The sequence below is a fragment of the Rhagoletis zephyria genome, unplaced genomic scaffold, assembly GCF_001687245.7.
Source record: "Rhagoletis zephyria isolate East Lansing unplaced genomic scaffold, Rhagoletis_zephyria_1.1 Rzeph_scaffold_02464, whole genome shotgun sequence".
In the NCBI taxonomy this organism is placed as follows: Eukaryota; Metazoa; Arthropoda; class Insecta; order Diptera; family Tephritidae; genus Rhagoletis; species Rhagoletis zephyria.
In genome coordinates, this window is record NW_016159548.1 from 58,321 (window position 1) to 82,570 (window position 24,250).

At 33.4% G+C, this 24,250-nt stretch overlaps 1 protein-coding gene across 1 annotated transcript; it reads right to left on the bottom strand.

The window, feature by feature from the left end:
- Positions 1-769: 769 nt before the first annotated feature.
- Positions 770-24,244, bottom strand: LOC108366950 (GTP-binding protein REM 1-like). Its single transcript, XM_017621447.1, has 7 exons — positions 24,229-24,244; positions 22,138-22,232; positions 12,119-12,210; positions 10,699-10,891; positions 3,786-3,921; positions 2,905-3,066; positions 770-1,523 (listed from the first exon to the last, which is right to left on the bottom strand). The coding sequence occupies exons 2-7, from the start codon at positions 22,223-22,225 to the stop codon at positions 1,406-1,408; spliced, it is 789 nt and encodes a 262-aa protein (XP_017476936.1). The 5' UTR covers positions 22,226-22,232; positions 24,229-24,244; the 3' UTR covers positions 770-1,405.
- Positions 24,245-24,250: the final 6 nt, after the last annotated feature.

Sequence of the window (24,250 nt, forward strand, 5' to 3'; positions counted from 1 at the left end):
TCTTCAATATTTTGCTTGTATGTACTATTACTGAACTAAAGAAACAGTGATGAGTTACTGAGTCGTATGCTTTTCGAAGTCAGTTTGAACATTAGGGTGGGCTGAATCAGACCAACTTCAAAATCGTAAAGAACTGTCGTTGTTCTCTAAACGGGATGGCTGAAAACTTCGATTTTTCGGAGAGTTAGGACCCTTAAGGCATGCTCTGTTTCAATGCCACGCATGTGTTGAAAGATACGAAAATCCATAGGTTGAGATTTAAGTATTTTGCACCACATTTGTGCAAATAAAAACTTGGCAACCCAACTCCATTTCACATAGATCTGATAAAAATGTATTAGCATTTATTTGGTACTAACTACGAGTACAATTTATTACATTTATAATCGTCCTTACTATTGAAATTTTTATTGCAAATTTTCTATTTCTTACTCTTTAATGACTAAGTGATTGACATGCAATTACAAAAATTACGTGCCCTAGCAAATGCAAGAGATTTATAAAACTTGGTACGAAATTCTAAAAAATTATTCGCCTAAAAATTTTGACGGATATGGTACTTATTTATCTATGTTTTTATTAAACTGTCCAATTTTTGGGTTATCCTTTGGTTGAATGGCATACAAAACCACACCTGTCTGCGCATATTCCGTTTAAATGACACCATTTCGATAAAAAAGGACCAAAGGAAAAAACTTCTGTATGAAATAAAAAGTTAAAAAAAAAATAATTATAAATTAATGAAATTAAATAAAGAACTGAACACAAATTTGGGTTTCCAATAAAATAATATATATTTTTTCATTACACAATTATACAGTCAACTTACGAATAGAAAATATATTTTTATAAATAATTATAAATAATGAAAAATAAAATAAAAATATTTCATTTAAAGTGCGCGTGTATGATCGCGAACATATAGACATGTAAATATTTTTTGTGTATGGAAGTAATTATTTTTCCGTTACAACTGCTATTTTTTTTTTAAATACTATTGATGAAGAAATATAGACATATGTGTGTAATACAATGATAGATGACATTTTTACTTAATTTAGATACAAAAAACACAATACTACTATTTACAGAATAAAAATGAAATATTTTCTCTTACATTCTTTATACTCGTATTTTTAGTCGCATACCATTTCCATATTTAACACACATTTCACTTAAATTCTTATAGTATGCAGTTCTTTATGTGAGAACAGCTTATAAATATGGCAAATATTTTTCTTTGGTTAGTTTGGTCCAACGTTTTTCTCGACACGAATGTTTTCCTTACACTTCATATACATATGTATGTAGTTCTCTATTCACACGCATTCAAAACAAATATGCAGCTTTCACACGTTGAACAGCGAGTAAGTTGGCTGTAAGCTTAAATACAGCTGCTAACTGCTTACAGCACATGTAGATTTTCGCAACTCTTCGACTTGGAGTCTCGTGCCCAGACACGTCCCAAGAGACCTTTAACTTTTAGGCTGGTCGATGTGCGAGAGCCACGATATTTGCGGGGGCTGGAAGAGATGGAAGAGAGATGCAAGATGTTATTAGTTTTATGTTTGTACGTAGTATGTGTAGAAATTGGTGATTGTAGGAGAAACATAAATACACATACGCCTAATGCTGGATTTCCACTTGGCATTAAATGGCAAACAAACAAATAGTAATTAAATTCATTTTCAAAGGCATTTCTAAAATGCCCCCAATTTTTTGTCATCTCAATGCCTAGTGGAAATTCGGCATAGCATTCAGATATGTACATTAGACTGCATCACCCCCCCCAAAAAAAAACGGTACTGTGTTCCCATTGGAATTATAAAATCTATAAGGTATATTTTAAGACTTGCACCAAAATATTTCGGAAAAATATTAAGATTTACGTGAACTGTACCTTCAAAAATGGAGCTTTTTATGAATAAAAAAACCCATCTTTGAAAAAAGTTAAAAAATAACATCAAAATTCCCATTTCTATGCTTTTGTTAAAAATTTTTTTCATATATTTTTATGCAGACTTTTAAGCTTAAACTGTTTTGTCATCTGAGTGGGATTTTGTTCAAAAAAGTTCTTTTATTCATAAAAGCTCCATTTTTGGAGGTATTTTCTAATCGGTCCAGCTGACGTAAATCTTATTATTTTTCCGAATACCGTAACTTTTTTTGGTGATGCAGTCTAATGTACATCAATTATCCAATAATAAGCCCCTAATAACCGTATTGATAAAAACAAAATAGTTCTTAATTTGCAGGTTTTAAAAACCCCGTGGAAAAACTGTTTTGAACTGGTAAGGTCCTTAAAAAAGATCGGCTTTGAGGCCTATATTAGGAAAGATATCTTTCCGATAAAGAATCATTTGATATGTAGCTATTATTGGGATGATTCCAGTGTTAGCGAAATGTGGTGTATCTGACTCCAGGATGAAAGCAGCAACTACAATCGAGACTAACCTAAACTCGTTCCAAAACCATGGAACTGATCAAATTTCAATTACATTTTTACAGAGGCAGGCCTTATTAATTTTTTAGCGTTCATTTTACTCAAAGTTTTAGAAAAAACTTTGGGGCGAAAACTTTTGTTAGTTTCGTAAAGTTTTTACGGAGAGACGCAGAGAGTGAAAACTCTCTATAGTGATTTGGGGTATTCATAAGAAAAGTGCAAACTCACCATAACTCTCCACATATCTAAAAAACCTCACCTCAGTGCGATATATTTAAAACAAAATAAATTACAGTACTAAACCTAAAGCTTGAAAATCTTTACATCTGTTTCTACGTTTGTGTTTCAAAAATTGCGAAAACATAGTTTTTACACAAAAAGAACCACCCTAATATTTTAACTTACATATAACTAAATATGCCTAAGTATTCAACATATCTTTTGACATATCTCTCACTCACCTGCTTTGTGCACTGCCGGGCGGTGTATTGGCATCGGAAATGACATTATTCATTGGTCCCAGCGGTGAGTTGGGGTTAGTGCCGCCGGTTAGGCAGGCGCCGCTGAGTGGTGAGCAGGCGCGACGCTTAGACTTACGAATCGAACGTTTACGGAATAGATCCCTGCAAAGAAGGCGAAAAAGAGTAGAAACAGTAAATAAGTAGGTATGTTTGTACAACACGTAATAAAAGTGAATGAAAGGGTAAAACGTAGAATTGAAGCAGCAAAGTGACAGCACAAAAAAAAAATACCAAGCAGCTTTGCTTAGAAGCAAAACAATCAAAGTGAAAGCAACAATGCTTTTAGCGGCAGCAACATTTGTAGATAGCGAAATACCAACAAGGAAGTGCTTGTGCTATTGTTTATGTTGAATGCCACAGCGTTGAACGTGTGGGTAATTCATGCCGCCTTCTGGGCACGCAATCAATGAATCGTTCAGGCGTTGCGACTATTGCCATACGGCTGTTCAATCGGCTTAATTGTTGTCATGATTCTGCCATTTGCTTTTTAGCTTATTTTCGTTTTTCGTTTTCAATTTTTGCTAATGCACCAGTGTTGTTGTTTGTTAGTGTGTGCAGTTTTGTTTTTGCTTGCTTTCTCGCCGGTCGGGCATTTGTGCTCATTGCACTTTGGCGCAATCTGTTGGTCTGTTGCTGCAATCGACCTTTATTGTTTTCATTACTATTTCAGTCACCTTTGGCTTTGGCAATGTAATTAAAATTGATTTGCGCCACATGTGTGTATGTATGTAGGTATGTGTTTGTACGTGCCTTTTATTGAATTATGCAAAAGTGTGGCAGTTTCGTTTTATTCATTTAGATATTTATCGTCATTCACTCACCTTGATTTTTCCGGATTTTCCAATTTCAAACGTATCTGCGACAACAAACCGACCAACAGCTCATCGACATTGTGATTTATGCCCACAGAGGTTTCAATGAATTTGCAATCATAGGCGGTGGCCATGGCTTTGCCCTCTGCAATTAAACAACAAAATCATTTCGCAATTTTAATTGGTTCAATAAAATAGGCGATATACGAGTGTGTACATATACAAGCGTGTGCAGTACTTAAAATGGCTAAAATTTTATAAGCTTTTTAACTTTTCAATTATGTGCTTATTTAAGTAACAGGTGGTCGCAAATGTATTTGCAATAATTTGAACAGTTCAATGCTGCCTTGCGTGACGCACAGTCTGCTGTGCAACAAATCAACTTTAAATGGCGCAAACGAAAGTCTATAACACTTTTTTTTTTTGTTATTTTATATTAACTGTGACTGCGTCATTAACAACTGCGAATTCGGTGGCTATAAGTAGCTACATATGTAAATGGTGCTTACCTCTGTCGGCTCGAATTGCATTGCTCTTGTTTATAGCTGATCGCCAATGTCAAAGTCACAAAAATTTTACAACTGAAATTTTATTGAAGCAGCCGGATCGCGTACAGTAGCATTCTATAGAAGTTTTATTTGACTTGAGAATTGAGGGAAACTTGCGCATTTAATTGCTCTTGATAAATAACGGAAAGGCTAAAAGAGACGCATAAGCACTCTGGCCTCATGTGGATATTTTATGAGTACAGGCAGGGAAATTAGTGCACCGTAAAATTTATTTCACAAGCAATCTATGCGTATTTCGGAAATAAAGTCAAGGTTGTACGGATGTACCCCAGTGGATTTCCGGTGGGATGAGAACTACTTACACTGCGGCATTTGAGGCACCTCCAATCATATCGTCATCAAGAAAGAAACGACCTGCTGATGGATTCCTTCCATGGTACAGATTTGAGCAAAAAATTAGAATATTTTTCGCAAGCAGACCAAACTGGGAAGACGAACGAACTAAATCACAGAAAAGTGGTCATATCTGGCATATCGACTGCTGTCTGTGCATATCGACTGCGTCTATGCAAGGGTCCACAGTTTAGAACCTTGTTTCTGCAACACTTGCACGAGGTTAGGAATGCTGCCTTCCTGTAAGCTCATAACTACGGAGTTCGGTTAGGTTAGGTAAGTGGGCTGCCTCCGTACATGGAGCACACTTAGACACGACTAAGCCGCCCGTTTTGATGTCCCTAAGAGAGGAAAGGAAAGAGGACGCAGAGAGGCCGGAAGGTGAGGGGGAGCGTAGAGACAAGGAGGGGAGGGTAAAGGACAGAATGACGACACCTATGGCTTCTTGCAAGAGAAACACTCCGTGCTCGTAACGAAGCTCTTGAAGCGACTGATGATGCCCATTTTGAGAAGCTCGTCGGGAGTGTGAAAAAAGTGCGACCCAGGGTGCTTAAACCGTAGGCTCGCAGAGAACCAGAGCAGCAATTGTGGAGATGATTCCACCTTGTCTACCTCCATGCAGCTGGTGCAGTAAGGGTCGAAATGACTAGTTGGCATTCCCATAAATAGCGAGATATGTACTTGTTTAGTCTCAAGAGCTCCCCAGACCGCCCCGGTCTACTCGCGGCCAGAAGTATTTTGCCACCTTATATTCCAAGGTCTTCGCTAAGCGCTCGTTCAGCTGACTAAATGTGCATCTGTCCAGAAGCAGACTACACGAAGTCAGGGGAGCCCCCAGACCTCCTCTATCCGGAAGCATTTCCTCAATTCCTGTCTTGCCAGCTCAACGGCCATGCAAATTCTAGCGATTTCGCTGTGACCTGGAACCAAAATAAGCTTAATAGCGGAGTATTTCGATGCGATTGATAAGGAATCCTTCACCGCCCTGCCTGCTATATCTATAGGCACAACATTTAAAATGGCATTAAGCGCCAGAGTAGCTGTGATTCCAATTAAGGTGACTCTTTGCACCCTTTCCAGCTGCTTGATGATGAAGCTCTGGTCAAGTGTGTTCCACCACATAATAAAATTGGCCATGGCTGGTTTGATTCAAGATGAAAAGGAAAAGACCAAAGACGTTTAAGACTTAAAAAAAAAAAAAGTTATTAAAACTATCCATTAAAAATTTATAACTTTTGGCCTCTTGTTTTTACTTAAAAGTTTATAAAAGACTGTGGTTTGTAAAATTCAACTAACTCATTTAACATTTTTAACAAAACATTTTTGCTTCCGGTTGTATAAAATTCCAGCGTTTACAGAAAATCAATCAAGTTTGTTCCACTTATATATGTATACAGATGTTGAAAAAGGATAAAATAAAATGAAAATTTTTAGTTTATAGCTCTCAAAGAGATGAGAAAAAATACTCATATTTTTATGTATGTATGTATTTATGGAGAGGTTACTATTAAAGCTAAAGATGTCTAAATAAATATTATCGGATATTCATTTCAAATAATGCTCGCAGCCATAAAAAAGTTGAAACATTAATTTGGCCAAGTTTTTCTGCAAATTTCGAAATTCTTGTATTGTATTGTAATTCTTGTATGTATATTTATATGCAGCATGTGCAATTGTCAATTGAGTTTTTAATACGGCCATAAAAAGTTTATAGACTATTACCCATACTCGCACTTTTGCGAAAAAAAATATCATAAAATCCCAAACGCGCAGCTGTACATAATCACCGCAACTGTATGACATACCTAAGAAAAAAAGTTCAAACATATCCACTTTGCGCGCATACTGAATTTTCCCGCATAAATTAATCTATAAATGTCAATTATGGCATTGCTTCGGCTTCATTAAATCGCTTAATTTGTATGTATATGTGCTCACTTTGACATTCAAATGCAGTCAACAGATGGCAATTGGGTAAAATTACTTTCCGTCTTTTGAGAGCATAAAAGTCATTATGCGGAAACATAGGATTAAAGAATTCTTTAAGCTCATTAAGTATTAATTTTTATTAACAACCATATTTATTTTGAATAATGACATACATATGTTAATAAAGATTTTTTCAAACCGTAGTGTGCAAAAAATTAAAAATTCGTCTATGTTTTTGATGATTTTGTTTGACTTTGCTTTAACGAGTATAAAAAATAAATACTTTTTCTGACTGCTTTTGTTTGCAAAGCCATAACCAAAGAAAAAATATTTGTATATACACAACTTTTACGATTCAAATTTAAATTCCAAAAGTTAAATCAACTTTACATTCCGCCTTTTTCATATTTTAAATTATCTGCAGCTTCTACGCGTAATAACAGCCTCAAGCGTTTCATTTAATATTCTACGCAAAAAACTCCAGCCAACATAATTAATTAATAATTAAGTCTAAAGTTGCTTGTTGCACCTAATTTCCCGCAGACTACTTACTAAAGTTGGTGGCAATAATTTATGCTCATTTAATTTTTAATCACACCTTGCCTTTTTACTTGTTCTTAGAAAGTTTTGCGTTAGCATAAAGAAATATTCTACTGCAGCTGGAGAATAACGGAATAAAAGTAAAAGCACAAAAAAAAATTTGCAAAAAAAAACAATATAACGACACTTTATTATAGCAACAAAAAGTTGTTTACGTTTTATTGAAATTGCTTCTTAATTAAAAGCAAACAATGTCACTCAGTCAGTGCGTTGCATCCAGTGAAACACAAACAACAAAGTAGCACAAAAATAATATTAATGTTGCAATGAAATGGAAAAAAGTAAACTTAAATGCTGAATAAAGTGTAATAATGTTAGCCATAATGACCGCAACAGGCAACAAACAGTAGGTGAAGGTTAAGGTAGGCGTTATAAAAATACAATCAAGGCGAAATATATATAAGTTGCTCATACGCACTGGTGTGCTCAATTGAGGGTAGACGCGATGTGCTGGTACGTAATATACGTGTATACGTTCATATATGTATATGCGGGGATGTAAGTTGAGTGGCATGGTTTGGATTTGAAAATGTGTAAAGCAAACACTGTATCATATTTCAACCGATTTCAAGTTTTCAAATGAAATGGGGCTATTAAAAGGCCATTAAGAGACAAACAAAGTAAGTAGCTTTCACCGAGAAGAATTTTTGTGCTGTCTCAGTACTTTTTATTGAATCAATTACTTTGCAAAAGTAAAGAAATAATGAAAATAAAATGTAAGGAATGTTTTTGTTTGTATGTATACACATAAATATATAACTACTATGTGCGTAAGAAGCAAACATATAACAATCCGACTCGTCCGACTTTTGTCACGTTTGTACAAATAAATAAAGTAGACAGCGAATGAAAAACTTGTCTGCTTCGCAAGAAACTTTTCCACTCATCAATTGTGGCGTAATTTCCCTGCTTTTAGTAATGCTGACGACGTTACTACTTCACTTCATCTCACCAAGTGGCTTCCATTGAAAGGAAACAGCACAAATTGCAGTGAAATATCACACCTTTTTTTAATGATGATGCCTTTGGCCTATTTGCTGTGTCTTTTATTTGAGTTTTATTTATTTATACTTAGTCACATCGTTGAGCAACTCTGTTCATAGCAGTACAAATGCTTTTTCGGAAGTACAAATCATCACAAACCTAACTAAGTGGGTATTTGAGATTGACAGCAATTAAAAAAAAAAAATATATATTTCACTGCAAAAGATGTCAAGCAAAATATAAGAAAAAAGTGAATAATGGGAGTTGAACTGTGGTATGAAATGAAGTGTAGATAAATTTTTGAATGAGTGATTGCAAGCTTGGGTTATTAAATGGTGTTCAAGCTTATTTTTCTATTTAATTTGTTTCTAAAAAGTGCCTTCAAGAAATGAGAAAAAAAATTTTCTTCTTTCCATTTTGCTTTAAATCAGTTGAGAAAAAAATCTCGCATATTTATGTATTTCTACAAGAAAATTTACAGCAACGACAAATTACTTTTTCAAACCACAAAAATAATGAAACATATTTCTTCAGAATTTTCTTGAGAGCTGTATATTAGGCCTTAAATAGAAATAAAAACTGTTCTGAATTACGGTAGAGGTGTGTAAGTACATTAGGTTTGTGCAAGGTAATTTCTAAAAAAATATATTTTTTTCTCCCTTTTTTACAATTTTCGGTGGCATCTACATTCGGAATAATAAAAAAAAATTTAAATAGTTCTACTGGAATAATCGAAATATTTCTCTTTAAGATCAGACTATATATTCCGAAGATACGACGAAAAAATCTAATCGTCTTCGAATCGAAATAATTCCTTATACAAAGTTTCATGATTTTTTGGAGAGCTTTATTCCACTGACATTAGGATGAGGCGATTATAGCGCCAAATAAGAAGAAGAAGATGCTAAGAAATTAGATCTGGTGGGCAAGTATTTGAACGTTATACTTGGGTTAAAATCAGGCTGTAAATGACGAATATATGACGAAAAATTTTAAATGGCGATCCTTAAACTCGGTTAAAAAATATTTATACATTAGTGCGGCGTAATCTGTTCGGACCAAAATTTTCGAATTCTAAGATTTATTCTAAGCAAAAGTGGTGTACAAATTATATACCAAACATGACGTAAGACCCACCCAATTTTCAATAGAAAAAGCAGTATATTGTATAAAGAAAACACAAAATTTTTTAAATGAAAAGCTAATTTCGTTCAGAAATAATTATAATACACTGATTTTTCTTTTAAAAATTGGGACAATCAAACGTCATTTTTGGTATATACATAGTTTGTTCACTATTTTTGCTTAGAATTCGAATATGCTAAACATTTTTTTTTTTTGAAATTTGATTAATCCGCGCTAAAATATGTACTTACATACATATATATGTAGATATATTTTTTCGAAATTTCCTTCACTTCACTATCTGGGAAAATTTTAGGTAAAAATCTCGACCTACGACCTTATAAGATGCAGCTGGTGCATGAATTATAGCTGATGGATCATCAATTGTGCCATACGTTCGGCCAATGGGTACAAAACCATCTTTAAGTCAACCCAATGTTTCTTATAGAAATATTGTATTGAGTGACGAGGCTAATAATATTTGGCTTAATGTATATGACAATAGGTAGAATAGCCTTACTTCTTTAAAAATGCTAATGGTGAAAGTGTTATCGTCAACGTCGAGCGCTGTTGAGGCAAGTTGGCTGAAGATATGGCTTTTCGACCTTTTTGGGGAGTTTAATCATTCTTATCAAGCTTATTAATTGTATGATGAAATCTCAAAAAACGTAAGTTTTGATTTAGTTCTCTATATTATTAAGCGTGCGATATGATGCTACTTGTGGCATTAGATGAATAGAAAGAACAAAGGAAAATATAACTTACATAAATACAAATAAGTATACAAAGCCATAGGCCTAACGAAAATATTGAAAAAGAAGAAGAATAAGAATACAAATTACCACAGATTGAGATGATTGAGCGCATAAAGTTATTATTCAGATATAAAACCAAAACAGAAAGAAAGCACAAAAGAGAAAATAAAAAGCTTAATCTTAGGTGATTTAGCTCGAAATTGCGCGGTTTATTGCGCAACTGCTTTTTCCATCACATTTATGCTACTTTCCGAAGGCAAATAGTACAGCGCAGTTATGTATTTAGTGTGAAAAAAAAAACATAAAACAAAATCAATCAAACGAATTTAACGATTTATACACTTGTAAATGCGCAGTTGATCGAAGTTGCGGGATTAACTACTTATGTAAAGAGGCTTTAGGAAATACTTAAATAATCGGATGCAATCATTTTTACTTATATGCAAATGGAAGTAGTGCAGTGAAGACTATTTGAGATGCCACGCAATAGGTTTCACAATTTTTTAACAAAACTCTTTAAATAGATATCAAAGATTTTTCTGAAGCCTACATTCTTTCAACAATGCCATTTTAATGAGTTTATTTTAAAAAAAGTTTGTTTTGTCAAATTCATATTTCTCTACTCACCATCGGATGTCACCAGTCGACTTCTCGCCAAATCGGCTTTATTCGCCACTAATATGACAGCCTTTTGCGCGATATTTTGATTTGTCCACAGCACCTGCAATACATGTTCGGCCACAGTGAAACTGCTGCGGTCAGCAGCTGAATAAATGACGCAATAACCGTGCGGATCATAACTGGATAGGCAATCATCAGGCTATTGAAGGCAGCAAGACAAACAGAAAAACGAAATCCATTTACAAGAAACCAAGTAAAAGTGAGGCATGAAAATAGAGAAGGAGTAGAAATAGAATTAATTGACCATAGAAAATTGATTTATGTATTTATATTTATGCACATACATATATACAATATGTATATGTGTAAAAGCTGTTTATATTCAGCGTAAGATAAAAAAATATGAAACGTACAGCAAAGTGTTCGCCATAACCCCCGGCGGGAATGCTTATGCGCTTCAATGGTTTTAAGCAAATTTAAATCCAAATAAGGCCACAATAAGCAAATATACATAACCACATACATACATATGTACATGTATGGGGATATATGTGTATGTCTAAATCTCATACGCTTGTTTATCAGCACTTTTTGTGTGTGGAATAAAGGTCAAGAGCAGTGGCAGCTTTGCTGACAATTCAATTCAGCTGCGATGCTTGTAGTTAACTACGCACTCAAATGAAATGCATGACGTGTGGTTGGTTAAAGCAGCCGGAAAGCCACAGGCGCACACCTACATACATATGTACATACATACAAACCGAATTAAAAGGACAGACACTGCAGGGCATATGAGACCAGCTGTGGTGTGGTTTAAGATACATTGTGTGTGTGTGTGTTTTGCCCTTTTGTTTGCACTGCTTAAGTGCGTGAAGCCATCATCATCATCATCAAGTGGCCAAAGGATGTGACCGTCATTTTCATTTCATCCGGCTGTGTCTGGTTTTTGATGAGTTTATTTGTTCTTTTGGCCACACGGTGAGCGTCAATTAAAAGTAGTCGGATAATTTTAAAATTCACATTGCTTAAAGTTTTCTGGCATCATAAATTAGGAGCGTTGAAATATTGAAACTATACTTAAGAGCTTTTTCCTTAATGCTCTTCGCTCACAAGTAAACGGCAAAACGTTAAGGAATAGTTTTCTAAAACATGTTTTTATTTTTGAAGCTTATAAAAACACTCTGAAGCATTCTCAAAAGAAAGCTTTAATAACAGTATCTAGGTTTGTATATTTTACCATAGAGTTGCCACCTATATAAAGAATTCAAATAAGTAAGTAACCAGTAAGTTTCATAGAGTGCAGCAATATAAGTATGCAGCAACAGGGGTTCACAATTAATTTGCTAAAATTCATATCGAGGGTTGCCACCATTTCTATTATTCATATTCTTTATTAGTATTATGTATGTGTATGTATTATACTTACATTCATTTCTGTGTAAGCGTGATCGATGAAAATCAGTTCGGACTCCTCGCCACTTAACAATACTGAGACAGATTTTTCGCCAGATTCATCATCTGTGGAAAATTTAATTTTGTAAAAAAAAAAAATAATTTTATATTAAGTATTCACTTTGTATAATATTGTATAAAATTTTAAAACTTTAAAACGTTAAAACTTGTACTGAGAATAAATGCGAATCTCTACTACACAACTATGCATATGGCGAAGAAGGAACGAAAGTTGGGGAATTTCTGATTCATGCCACAAAACAAGCAAACAATAATTGTATGAAACGCAGATGATTAGATACAGAGTAAATATGTATGCATGCATTTTAAGTTCGTTAAATAGTCGATGGCTATGTGGATATGTATGCGAGTATGCTTCTCTTTTGGTTTTGAACTAATTATGGGCAGCTTGAGAGTTTGGTGAAAGAGCTGAAATTTTGTAGAGTGGATAATGTATGTATTTAGATGCAATGTAAACGTTCTAAATATGCGCTGTTATAGATATTTTTTGGTTATATGTATGTACATGTACATTTGTATATTTGTGAGCTGTAGTTATGGCTATGGAAACGTAGTAAGGGTATTTTCATGGGTAGGTATGCTATCAAGTGTTAGAGACGGCGTCGGTAATATAAGTGGCACATTTCAAATTTCAACTGAAATTCGAGTGAAATGTTCTATTTAACGGTCATAAATACATATTTATAATTTAATACAAATACATATGTACGCATTTTCCTCGATTTGTTTGCTGTGCATATTTTGTTTCAAATGAAATACTCCTTGGCGTATACGCAACTTTAAAACCTTCAATATAAAATTACTGTGTATGAATGTACATTAGTGCGGATCGGTCCCAATACAAAAAAAAAAGGTTTTCCAGTCCACCCCTAGGATTAAAGATATTTTGAAGGCGATCCCAAAAAAAATTTTTTTTTTTGCCACGCCCCCCCGATGGGCTATTTACTTTTTTTGACACTACGTCGCCATTTTAAGTCCGATTTTAATGAGCCGTACACCGTTGTTCATGGCTTGGAAGACGCCACAATTCTCCCTTAATCATTTTTTACTCCGAGTTCAAATTATAGTAGTGACTGTCGGTATCTCGTTTCACATCATACCTAAATTTCAACTTTTTTTAGTCTGTCGAAAAGGCCTTTAAATAATGTGAAACTTTTTCTAAAAAATGATTAAGGTAATAATTGTGGCAAAAAAAAAAAAAATTTTTTTTGCGATCGCCTTCAAAATATCTTTAATCGTAGGGGTGGACTGGAAAAACACTTTTTGTCGATCCACCCTAATGTACATATGAAAGTAATTGTATTTAACTCTGTACAATATTTTTTTACTTTTCATTGCAACATTTTGCATTGTTTTTTATTTCAAAATGATTTGGTTTATATTTTCCAGGAATAATTCAATAAATCTGTTGTTACGTTGAAAAAGTATTCAAATGAAGCGAATTCATATGATATTGGGCCGTACAAATAAAAAATAAGCATTGATTTTTCTTAAAATTTCAGATTTTTTACTCGATTTATTCAAATAAAATTTAAGTAAAAGGTCTGAAGTTTTAAGAAAAACCAATTGCTCAGCTCAGGAATTTTGGAAACAACAGGCAACAATGAGGCAGCAACGGAACACTGGTGACTAATATCAAAAACGTACCGTTGTTTCAAACGTTTTTGCCTTAGGCCGAGGCCACATAATGAGCAGCAAAGTGGCGAGCGGCTTAAAATTAGAGCATATGTATAATATATTATTGAAGTGGCCACACAATAAGCGCTTAAAGCCGCTCACCGCGCTCAGACGCTCATTGCGTGGCTCAGCCTAATTAACAGCGCGCCTTAAAGTCTTTTTGTCGACTCCCTGTTAATGTTAACTTCACGACAAACATATCAACTGCTTTGCCGAATTCCTGTTATACGCATGTAAAAGCCCTTTAACTATTCTTGCTAGAGTTGCCCTGTAAAATGGGTGGAAAAAAGGTGTCAAAAAACTAATTAAAATAATAATTATTTACATTCAAGACCAATTTTCGTTTTAGGTAAGAAAGTGAAAATGTTTTGTGAAAAAGGCTACTTTAGGGCATTAAAATTGTATTCCTAACAAAAGGGTAAATACGTAAATATATTCAAGTGCACATATGTAAGTATATTTATCTACAAGAATGCCACCAACCGAACTACAATTATTCGCATCCGTAATCAGCTTCTGAAATCAATGAAGTGTTTAATGAAATTGCCGAAAAGGGGATAACGATTGCAGTGAGATAAAAATTAACGGTAATGATAACAAGAATCAAAACAATGAGACCTACGGTTAGAATGAATGTAAAAGTGAATGAAAAGTATTAAAAAGTGAAAATTCTATAAAAATGCCACAAACTGTTCAATGGAGAAATAAAGAAAATATATAAATATTTATTGTAATCATAAAAAAACTAATACCCATAACGGACTCGTGGTTGAGTGAAGAGCGAAACCATGTTTTGTGCATATCGTAAAGATCCCAAGTTTTAGTTGAGAACTATTTGTTATACCCTACGCACAAATTCACCATTGGTTTGAAATCTTTTTTTTACATACGGGTCTGTTGTATATTGCCAAGAAGCTGCCCACAATGCCTTGGCCAGCATCCTAACTACTTCCAAACTAGTTCGGCAATGCAAATCTCGACTAAATTATGTTGTAAAATATAACGAAGTTGTTTTACTCTGTGCGCTAAATCGATCGGGAGTGCCTGTTAAAGAGATAATTGACTACTTGGCTTGATATGCCTCGGAACAAGTTATAGCACTAGTTACATTTCTAGTCCCCGACTATTATTACTGAGGTTCATCACAAAGTCAAAGACTTTAAAAGTGGAATAAACACATTCTTAACATCGCTTCCCTCCACTTTGTCTGCCATCATATAGTAGGTTTAAATTAAGGTGATGGAAGTCTTTTCCTAGTAACAGGTACGAAATTTGGTATGTCTGAAATTTCTCCCACCAACACAATTTATGCGGAAGGATGTCTTCTATTGACAAGTAATTTTTTTTTTACTCGTGCATTGGTCATGAAAACTTGCCACTTTATAGAACAAAAAACCACAAAAAAACCGCATAGCAAAAATAGAAGAGGAAAAATAAGCAAAATCCCAAAACAAAATACAAAGAAAACGAAAAAACGGAGATTATTCAAGATCTTTATAAATGAAAGTGGCAAAACAGCAGCAAACTTTCAAGTCATTTAGAGCAAAGTACGAATTAAATTTGGAAAATGGATGGAGAAAAATAATTACCAACATATGAGTGTAAGTATGTATTTGGGCGGCGGGGGGCGTTGGGGGGCGTTGGGAGGCAATATATTTGATGCAGAAATATATACATTCGCATCGCTAATTTCCTTGGAAAACTTAACATTTCGGAAAATCAGAAAATTCATGAAAAGTGGCTTTAAAGTTTTGGTAAAATATTTCATACATTTAGGGTGACTCTGGGGTATCTGTATGGTCTGAATTAAATGATACTGACTTGGACAAGATGTGATTTTAAAAGGACGATGCCACTTGCTACATAGCGCACGAAAGAATGGCCCTATTGCGAATCGAGCTCCCAGGACGCATTATCTGACGAAACACCGACGGCAAAGGGCCGACGAATCTTGGGATTTGACACAATTGGACTTCTTTCTCTGGGACTGCGTTGAAAGTATGGTCTATGCCAATGAGCCCTTTATGATTCCGGAGCTGAAGAACGAAATCCTATGCTTTATAAATGATACACAGCATACTATGCTATAAAGTCATGGAATCCTGGTAGACTCAGAAAAAAGTCAGCTAAATATTTTTCTCTCAACACATGATTTGGTTATAGTTACTAAACCAGTCTATACAGTGTTTGGGTCGGTTGTTCAATGTTCGGTTAATATAAATCGCAGGTAGAGGCTCCGTTTAAATACAACGACTGCTTTGTCGATCACTTGTTATATGCATGACGTAAAAATCGTCGATAATGATGTTTAACTGGGCGGTAGTGATAACCAGACATTGAACAACCGGCCCTTAATACTAGTATTTTTCCATTTCAAGAATATGGTGATGAAGTCGAAGTTTTTGGTGGACCATAGCCATATAGTCTGGCACTGTTTTATGCAAAAAAAAAAATAAATTTTAAGTTGTGACTGTGACTGTGATTTAAGGTACGATATGTACATTCACATCCTTGTGCAAAAAAACATACATATGTACTACATACATGATTACACATATGCGCACGGAAGCGTACGTGTGTAGGTATTTTTATTTTCCTACGTAGAAGGATTTAAGTAAATATCCTGCCTGAAAAGGGTTGCAAATGTAAGTGAGCATTTGTGCAAATGATTTACACTACTTATCAGGGAAAGTTATTTTGAGAGTCTCTTCTAATGAAGATAAGCAAAACAGTTTTCAGTTTTCAGTAATTAGTTAAGCTGGCAATGCGGCAGGGAGGATGAAATTAAATACAAGTTGTAACAGCAAACTGAGTGTGGGCATATTATTTTGAATGAGTTTCGTTGCAAATAAGTTAAAGTGGGTTTATGTACTTACTAAGCAAATGAAGAAAGTTATTTACGTATGCATACAAATGTACTTGCAAAGGAGGGGAGAACGAGCAAAAGGAACTTTGAAGACTAAATGGCTGACAAATTTCAGTGCGTAAGTTTGGCATTCGAAGTTATCATTACATTTCTAAAGGAATAAGTAAATCTTGTGAGAAACTATCACAGCAGAAGTAGTATGTGCATGTGTGGCAATAGCAAAACTAGACAAATATACACATGCATGTATGTACACACATACATATGTATATTTATTTGGATGACCTGTGCCACTTGTATAGCACACTTGTGTGGCAGAAAAGTTTTGCAGGGCGGACATTCGTATGCTGTGAGCGAGTGTGGAGACAGGTGTCATAAGAGGACTTCATAGTACTTTGTAAGTAACGGTTCAATGGAGGCCACTTAAAAAAGAAAGTTGTGCTTCTTGTTTTGGATAACCATTTTACCTATGCGTATGCGTTTGTGTGTGTGTGTGTATTTTTTTTTGTGCATTTTGAGTGCGTCTTTAATTTGCTTGCTAACTTCGCGTAACTGTGGGCGGACGGATGTTTGCTTGCGGGTTTCTGTGTTTGGCTGTGTGAGTGCTCTGATTTGGATAGTTGCTCTAAGTGTGTGCATGTGTTGTTGGTTTAGTGTGCATTTATTTAGTTTTCAAACAACAGTAGCAAATATGAAAATTCAAATTTAAAATACTCGTATAGCAAATTTTGTTTGAATAATGAAATTTTAGCTCTGATCAGATTAAGCGAATATTGAAAATTTTACTTGAAATGTTAAAGAGAAAATATATGTTAATATGCAAATTTTGTTAAGCGTAAATTGCTTTACCGTCAGCGGGTTTTTCGATTTCTATACGTATTTCGCATTGGCCTGCTAGAGTTGCGGAAAAAGGTGGCTGATTTAAATCTGTATACATTTGTAAATATTGTAATTTAATAAGAGAGTTGATTTTTTTTTTGTTGTTTTATAAATTTGTTTACATGGGGCAAGTTTTATTTTATTATTTTCATATTTTAGTTGCCAGTTTTTGTTTTAATATGTTTTATTGATTTTTTTGAATATTTCATAATATAATTTTTGTGTATTATTTTTATTAGTTAAATTTTTTATTTTAAAAATTAGTTAATTTTTCCAAAAGTTTTTTTAATTTTTCAGTTAAATTTTTTGGGTAATTTTTTAAATGAATATCAGTTTTAGGAATAATAGTTATTACCGTTTTAATATAGTTTGGTTAAATTTTTTTTTTTTGGAAAAGTTACGTTTTTTTTATTTCAAAATTAAATTTTTTAAATAGTAAATATAGTATATGACGATGTAAAACAATTTTAATACATTTTTACAAAACCAATTTTGTTTTGAAATTTTGATGAGTGTTTGATTTATATTATTTTGGTTTGTTTATGTTTATAGTTAATTTTTTCATTTATAAAATAAATATTTTATGTGTGATTTGATTTTTTTATATAATTTATTGATTTGTCAATTAATTTAAATTTTTTTGATTTACATTAATAATTTTCATATTTTTTTTAAATTTTAAAATGAATTTTTAGCAGTATTAAAATAATTAATTAATTAAGTAATAAATGTTTAAAATTAAATGAAATTTTGATGTAATTTTTTTTTGCGTCGTTTATATGTTTTAGTATGTATTTTTTTATATATAAATTTATAAAAAATATTTTACGTCATGTATTTTTTTTAATTTTTAAAAACATTGAAATACACATTTTTAGGTGCATTTTTTATGCGTTTTTAAATTTATTTTCAAATAAGTAATTTAATTATATTTTTTCGAATTAAAGAAATGAAATATTATTTTTTTTGTTTAACGTTTTATGATTGGGTTAGATTTATAAATTTTTTATTCAGATTCGATTTAAATGTTTATTTTTAATATTATTTTTTACATGCGAAGTTTATGTTACAGTTATTTTTTTTTTAAATTGGGATGCATGTTTTTTATTTTATTATATAGTTGATTTGGAAGTTCACATGAAAATTGAAATAGATTTATTTTTTGCATTTTGTATCAAATGGCGAACCATTTTTTTTTTTGTATTTGTGTTGACAGATACGCAGTTTTGTTTTGAAATAAAAGAAGAAAACGAAAAAATAAGTAGAAGAAGAATTTGTAAATACGCAATTGTGAAGAAGAAATGGAAATTGACGTAATTTATGTATGTTTTTAGGTAGTTATATGTCTATGTAAATTTTGCAAATTGTTGATATCTAATTATTTGGTAATACAATTGTTCACCAGATTTCTTCTTATTTAAATGGTGAGTGAAAATTTCAAATCAATTTGAAAGCTCGAAGCAAACGCAAAATTATAATAAAAATTGCGCTAAATAAATGTGGAATCGCAAAATTACGGAGAATTCACTTAGTTTACTTGAATTTGAATGATTCGCGCAACATAAATTTAATTAGAACAGATTGCTTTTAAGCAACAACAAAAATAAAAAATAAAACTAAAACAGAAAAGTATAAACAAATTACAACTAATATAAGACATATGTACACACGCATAGTAGAATACAAACAAATTATTTAGTGAACATGGTGAGTTATTAAGGCTTGTTTATAATTCTGCTTGTGCAAGTTCACCAGACGCACAGCATTGACTGACACAACGGACATGAAGTCGCTACATACAGCCAACTAACAATGAATCGCTGACTAACTGTTGGTTTCAGGAGTTTTCTTGCAATTTTAGTGCAGCGTCTGGCATAGAACGCGTGCGTACACGAGTAGGTAAATTTTTATGTCCAGCCATCTGTAGGTTACTGCGCATGAAAATAATAACGTTTTGAGGCAGTTAGCGGTGTTAGCGAGCGGGATGATGGATTTCATGAGAGTTAGAAAGGATTCAATGTGCGAAAATAAGCAAAGTGAGAAATTTTTCAATGAAAAAAAAAATTTATTGTTTTTTTTGCGTAGTCGCAACTTTAGTTAGAACTTTGAAGAGCAACTGGGTACTTTAAATTAATATTTCCAACTACAAAAATTATATATTAATTTATGGCAAGCATTCCAGTCCAAACAGCTTAAATGGCTTTTGGGTCAAACTTATATGGAAAATTACCAAATCAATCGAAGATGGAAACATTTGACTCGCACTTCTTGGCTAACTACGCGAGCTCTCAGACGTTGGAATTAGTCGCACTGGAAATTCCACGTTCAGTGTTTTCGTGGTATCACTAAGCACCATCCCCTAATTATCCAAGTGGTAGCCTCCTCAACCTAACTTCACTTAAACATACTTTTAATGCTGCCAAGCTTCGGAAGTTGGTTAACGTATGAAACTCTACGTAAACGAATGCCTTCCTTACACTGAAATATATATGTGTAGTTTGAGTGCATTAGTGAACCTCCAAAACCTCCGGAACCTCCTCTTCTATCACTTCATTTTCAAAACTCAACACAGTATTCGCCAAATTATTGTAATGCGGGAGAGAACTGTATTTTAAATTTAAAAACGCAATAAACAAAACTTAACTTCTGAAAAGCTATAGCTCAAATAAAAACCCGCTTCAGTTATTTTTTTGTTTGCCAAGTGCCTTTGAGTACATCATGAATTTCCACATGTGCAGTATGCATATTAGGGTGGTCCAAAAACAGTACAGTCGGAATTGTAATATTGTTCTATATTGAAAAAAGTGTACCCCTATTTTTTATTTTGAAATAAAAAAATATTTAGAGGTCGCTCAAAGCGCTCAAAGCTTTCCAAATAATTTTATATGGGAAAAAACAACTTTTCGTAGAAATGGTTTAAAATTCTTTAAAACCAATATTTTGCGATCGGAAAGCTCTGGTTCTCTTCAGGAGACTTTCAATATTAACACACAATTGTTTATTTAACCATTTTTCAATACTAAGGTTTTTTTATTGGCATTTTTCGGGGTTTTTGTGGGTTTTTGGCGGACCTATAAATTATAGTTGCGATGGAAAATGGTTAAATAAACAATTGGGTATTATTACTGGAAATCTCTTGCACATAAACATAGTTTTCAGATAGAAAAATATTGATTTTTAAGAATTCTATACCTTTTCTACGAAAATTTGTTTTTGGAAACCTTTGAGCGCTTTGAGCGACCTCTAAATATTATTTGATTTCAAAACAAAAAAATAAAGGTATATATTTTTCGATATAGAATAATATTAGGGGGGGGAGAGCATTACAATTCCGACTTAACTTTTTCACATGCATTTTTGGTCCACCCTAATGCATATGCATTTGTAGTGGTAACTTTTGTTGCAGCGAAAACAGCTAGCTCTATCCAAACCTGAGCTTGTAAAATCAAATAATATTGAAAAATTGCATAGCCAGTGGCATGTTGCATAACTGCCATGGAAATAAATTTCGGAAATTTTTACGGTTCCACAGGCGTGTGCTTTGAAGTAGAAACATGAACAGCAAAACACACAAAATAAACTAAAGATAAAATTAAAGCTGAAAGCAGCAAAATTCAATAAAAGATCAATTATGAAAAAAAAATTCTTAAAAATTTAGCAAAGTACGAGTGTAAGCAAATTTAAAAGCGTGAATCCGCAAAAGCACTAAACTTGAAAATTGAATTAAATTTTAATGAAGGCATGATGGATCCACCGAGCTAGGAATATGTACATACGAAACACAAAAAAGTGAATGAGAAAAAGGAAAACAGAGGTAACAGCGTGTAATGTAGGAATACTAGGTGTTGGTACGGACGGTTGATAGTGAGGGTGAAACTAAAGTATGATGAAAGTGAGGCGGTAGAAGTGAAGCTGATGGCTTTGGCTGTATGTAGTAAGTATAGAGTGGTTAAGCGATTTTGATTACTCTGCTGATTGTGAAATGACTTTAATGACATTGATAGAGGCTATGAGCGCTGAACGAAATCTCAATGATGGATTCCGATGGACGAACGTACTTGGACTTACTCGTACACACACACACACACACACAAATAAAATTGAGAATGAATATGTATGTATGTATGTATGTTGACTTTTCAAATGAAAATTAAAACCAATCAATTGATAAAGAGACAGTAAAAGCGGACAGACACAGACAGAGAGAAGCAGAGACAATTACACATAGGGAAATGAACACTAAATGAATACTAAAAGCGCCCGCAAATAAAGTTGAATGAAATCTAATTAAATAACAGCAAACGAAGCAAAAGTTAGTTAAATCATAAAATTGTTTCGAATTTGAGTGAAAATTTTTACGTAAGCAGCGTGTACAAAAAAAAAAACGACAACAAATGCGCGGATGGATACATTTAAAAGGGTAAGGCAAGAATTTTAAATTTTGTTTTTAATGCTTTACTGTTTAGTATTTAACTGAGTTTTTCGCGAGATTTTTATGTATATCCTATTTCCTAGATGCTATTCTAATGCAAATTGATTTGTGTACTCACCAATACTTGTATCGTAGGCATGCAAATACTCTGAAGTCATAAATTGAGAGACCAAAGAGCTTTTGCCCACTGCCGGGCCACCGAGCATCAGGACTCTGTGCGCGACAAAGAGAGAAAACATTGAAAGTTATGTTAAAGTTTATAATAATTAAGTCTCATATTTTGTTTATCTGACATTGTTAGTTACAACTACATAGAGGTAAAATCATAAACTTTTAAAAAACGTTTGAATATTTTTTGTAAACATAATTTTTAAGAGCTTTTGGTAAAATTCTTCTGTCTTATAAAATAAGCGGGTCAATCAAGTGGTCTTCTAAGAATAAAATGCCTTAATTATTTAAAAAAAAAAAATCCTTAAATGTTGCTGAGATAAAAAAAAAATTGTTTATCTATAGATATGAAATAATGTGTATCTGAGAGCATAATAGAACTAAAAAAGTATTTTAATCCACATAACTAAAGACCGCACAGGAGGTATTTCATTAAACCATAAATTATTATTCTTGCAAAAGGCCAGTTTGATAAAAAAAAATCTGTTATTTTAATTTTTTCATTGCATTGAGCTCCTATTCGCTATAACCCTCTGACGTGGTAGTCTGACAGACACCGAAGATTCGACATTTTTCCCGAGCTTCAATATCATTGATTACTAAATACGCCTATTTTTCGACATATAGTTTATTTATATGACTATTTCATTAATAAGTGCTTAAAATATTGATAGAATTTTCAGTTTAAATCTAAAAAAGGTCATTCATAAATATCGAATATATATTTTTTGATCTGCAAAATTGGTGTCTGATAGACTACACGTCAATGTTTACAAGTACCGTTATCGGAAAACTTATCGATATACATAAGTAATTTTCGATAAATACGTATGTATGTCGACATCATCCTTTTAACATTTATCGACATTATAAACGGTGCATTTACCGTTAGCGTCAACCTTTTATTTCCAATATATTTATCGATAGTGTCATCGATGACGTTATTGAAAAATTGTCCATATACCTACATATATACATATATGTGAGTAATGCAGGAGGTGTATATTGGATACATATTTGCATTGACGAGCCATCGGGAATATGCAGAAAGCTTATGAGGACGAAACTCTCAAACCCGCCAATGTGAGACTTAGACTTAACTACGATCTTCACGGTACTAACGTCAGATATTTCTCCTGAAAGTAGATTTGGGCACTCGGCCCAATTGCCAGTTTCCGTCTTGGCGCGACACCATTTACTGTTAGTCACTCAGCCAGCCTTGTGAATAAAATGTAAGCCCCAAAATCCAAGCAGGTTAGCAGTAAGGTTCGTGCGCCTCAATGTACGTTCGGAGTCTTAATTAATCGCAAACATTGCTGCATCAGCTATTGGTGATAACCCGTATAACTACTTCTTTTGGCCTAACATGGAAGGCACCTCTTCATAAAAATGGAGGCAACTGCAGTTTTAAGCCGCATCTGACAGTTGGTTTTTATGAAAGGCTTTTAATGGTTGAAATGCAGTCGGAATAGTTCCATCTTAAAGACTTGTGGTTGAAGAAAGGTAAGCTCGGAACCTTAGAATTTATAGATTTTTTTTGCAGTCACTACATCCTGCGGCTCTGAGTCTATCAATGGATCGGGGAAGTGATTGCCAATCATAACGAAAATTTCCTTATGTTGAAGGAAAACGTACAAATTCGTATCAGCAAGAAAAGGTTGAGAATAATAATACATTTTAATGTATTGTTTCAAGTCGATAATATTCAATTAAAAAGCTGTGCAGCATCGACTTGCATATATAATTATAATTAAAAAGCTGAAGATTGATGTTTTCCTCACTTAAACTATCGAATTGATACCTAGGTTGCATGAAAATATTTACATTCCATACGTGCCTCTAATACGAGTATTCATACAACAAATTAAGAAAATCTCTCTGAATCGCCTTTAATTAAATTTGTTCGCACATACTTAAAGACTAGCAGCAGCACCTGTACATATTTACTTTAATACCGGTGTAGTATGTTTAAGTACCACTTCTATTTAAAAGCAAAAAAAATATATAGATATATAATAAAAATAAAGATAAAAGAACTCACCTGTATGGTCCACTGCCTGGAT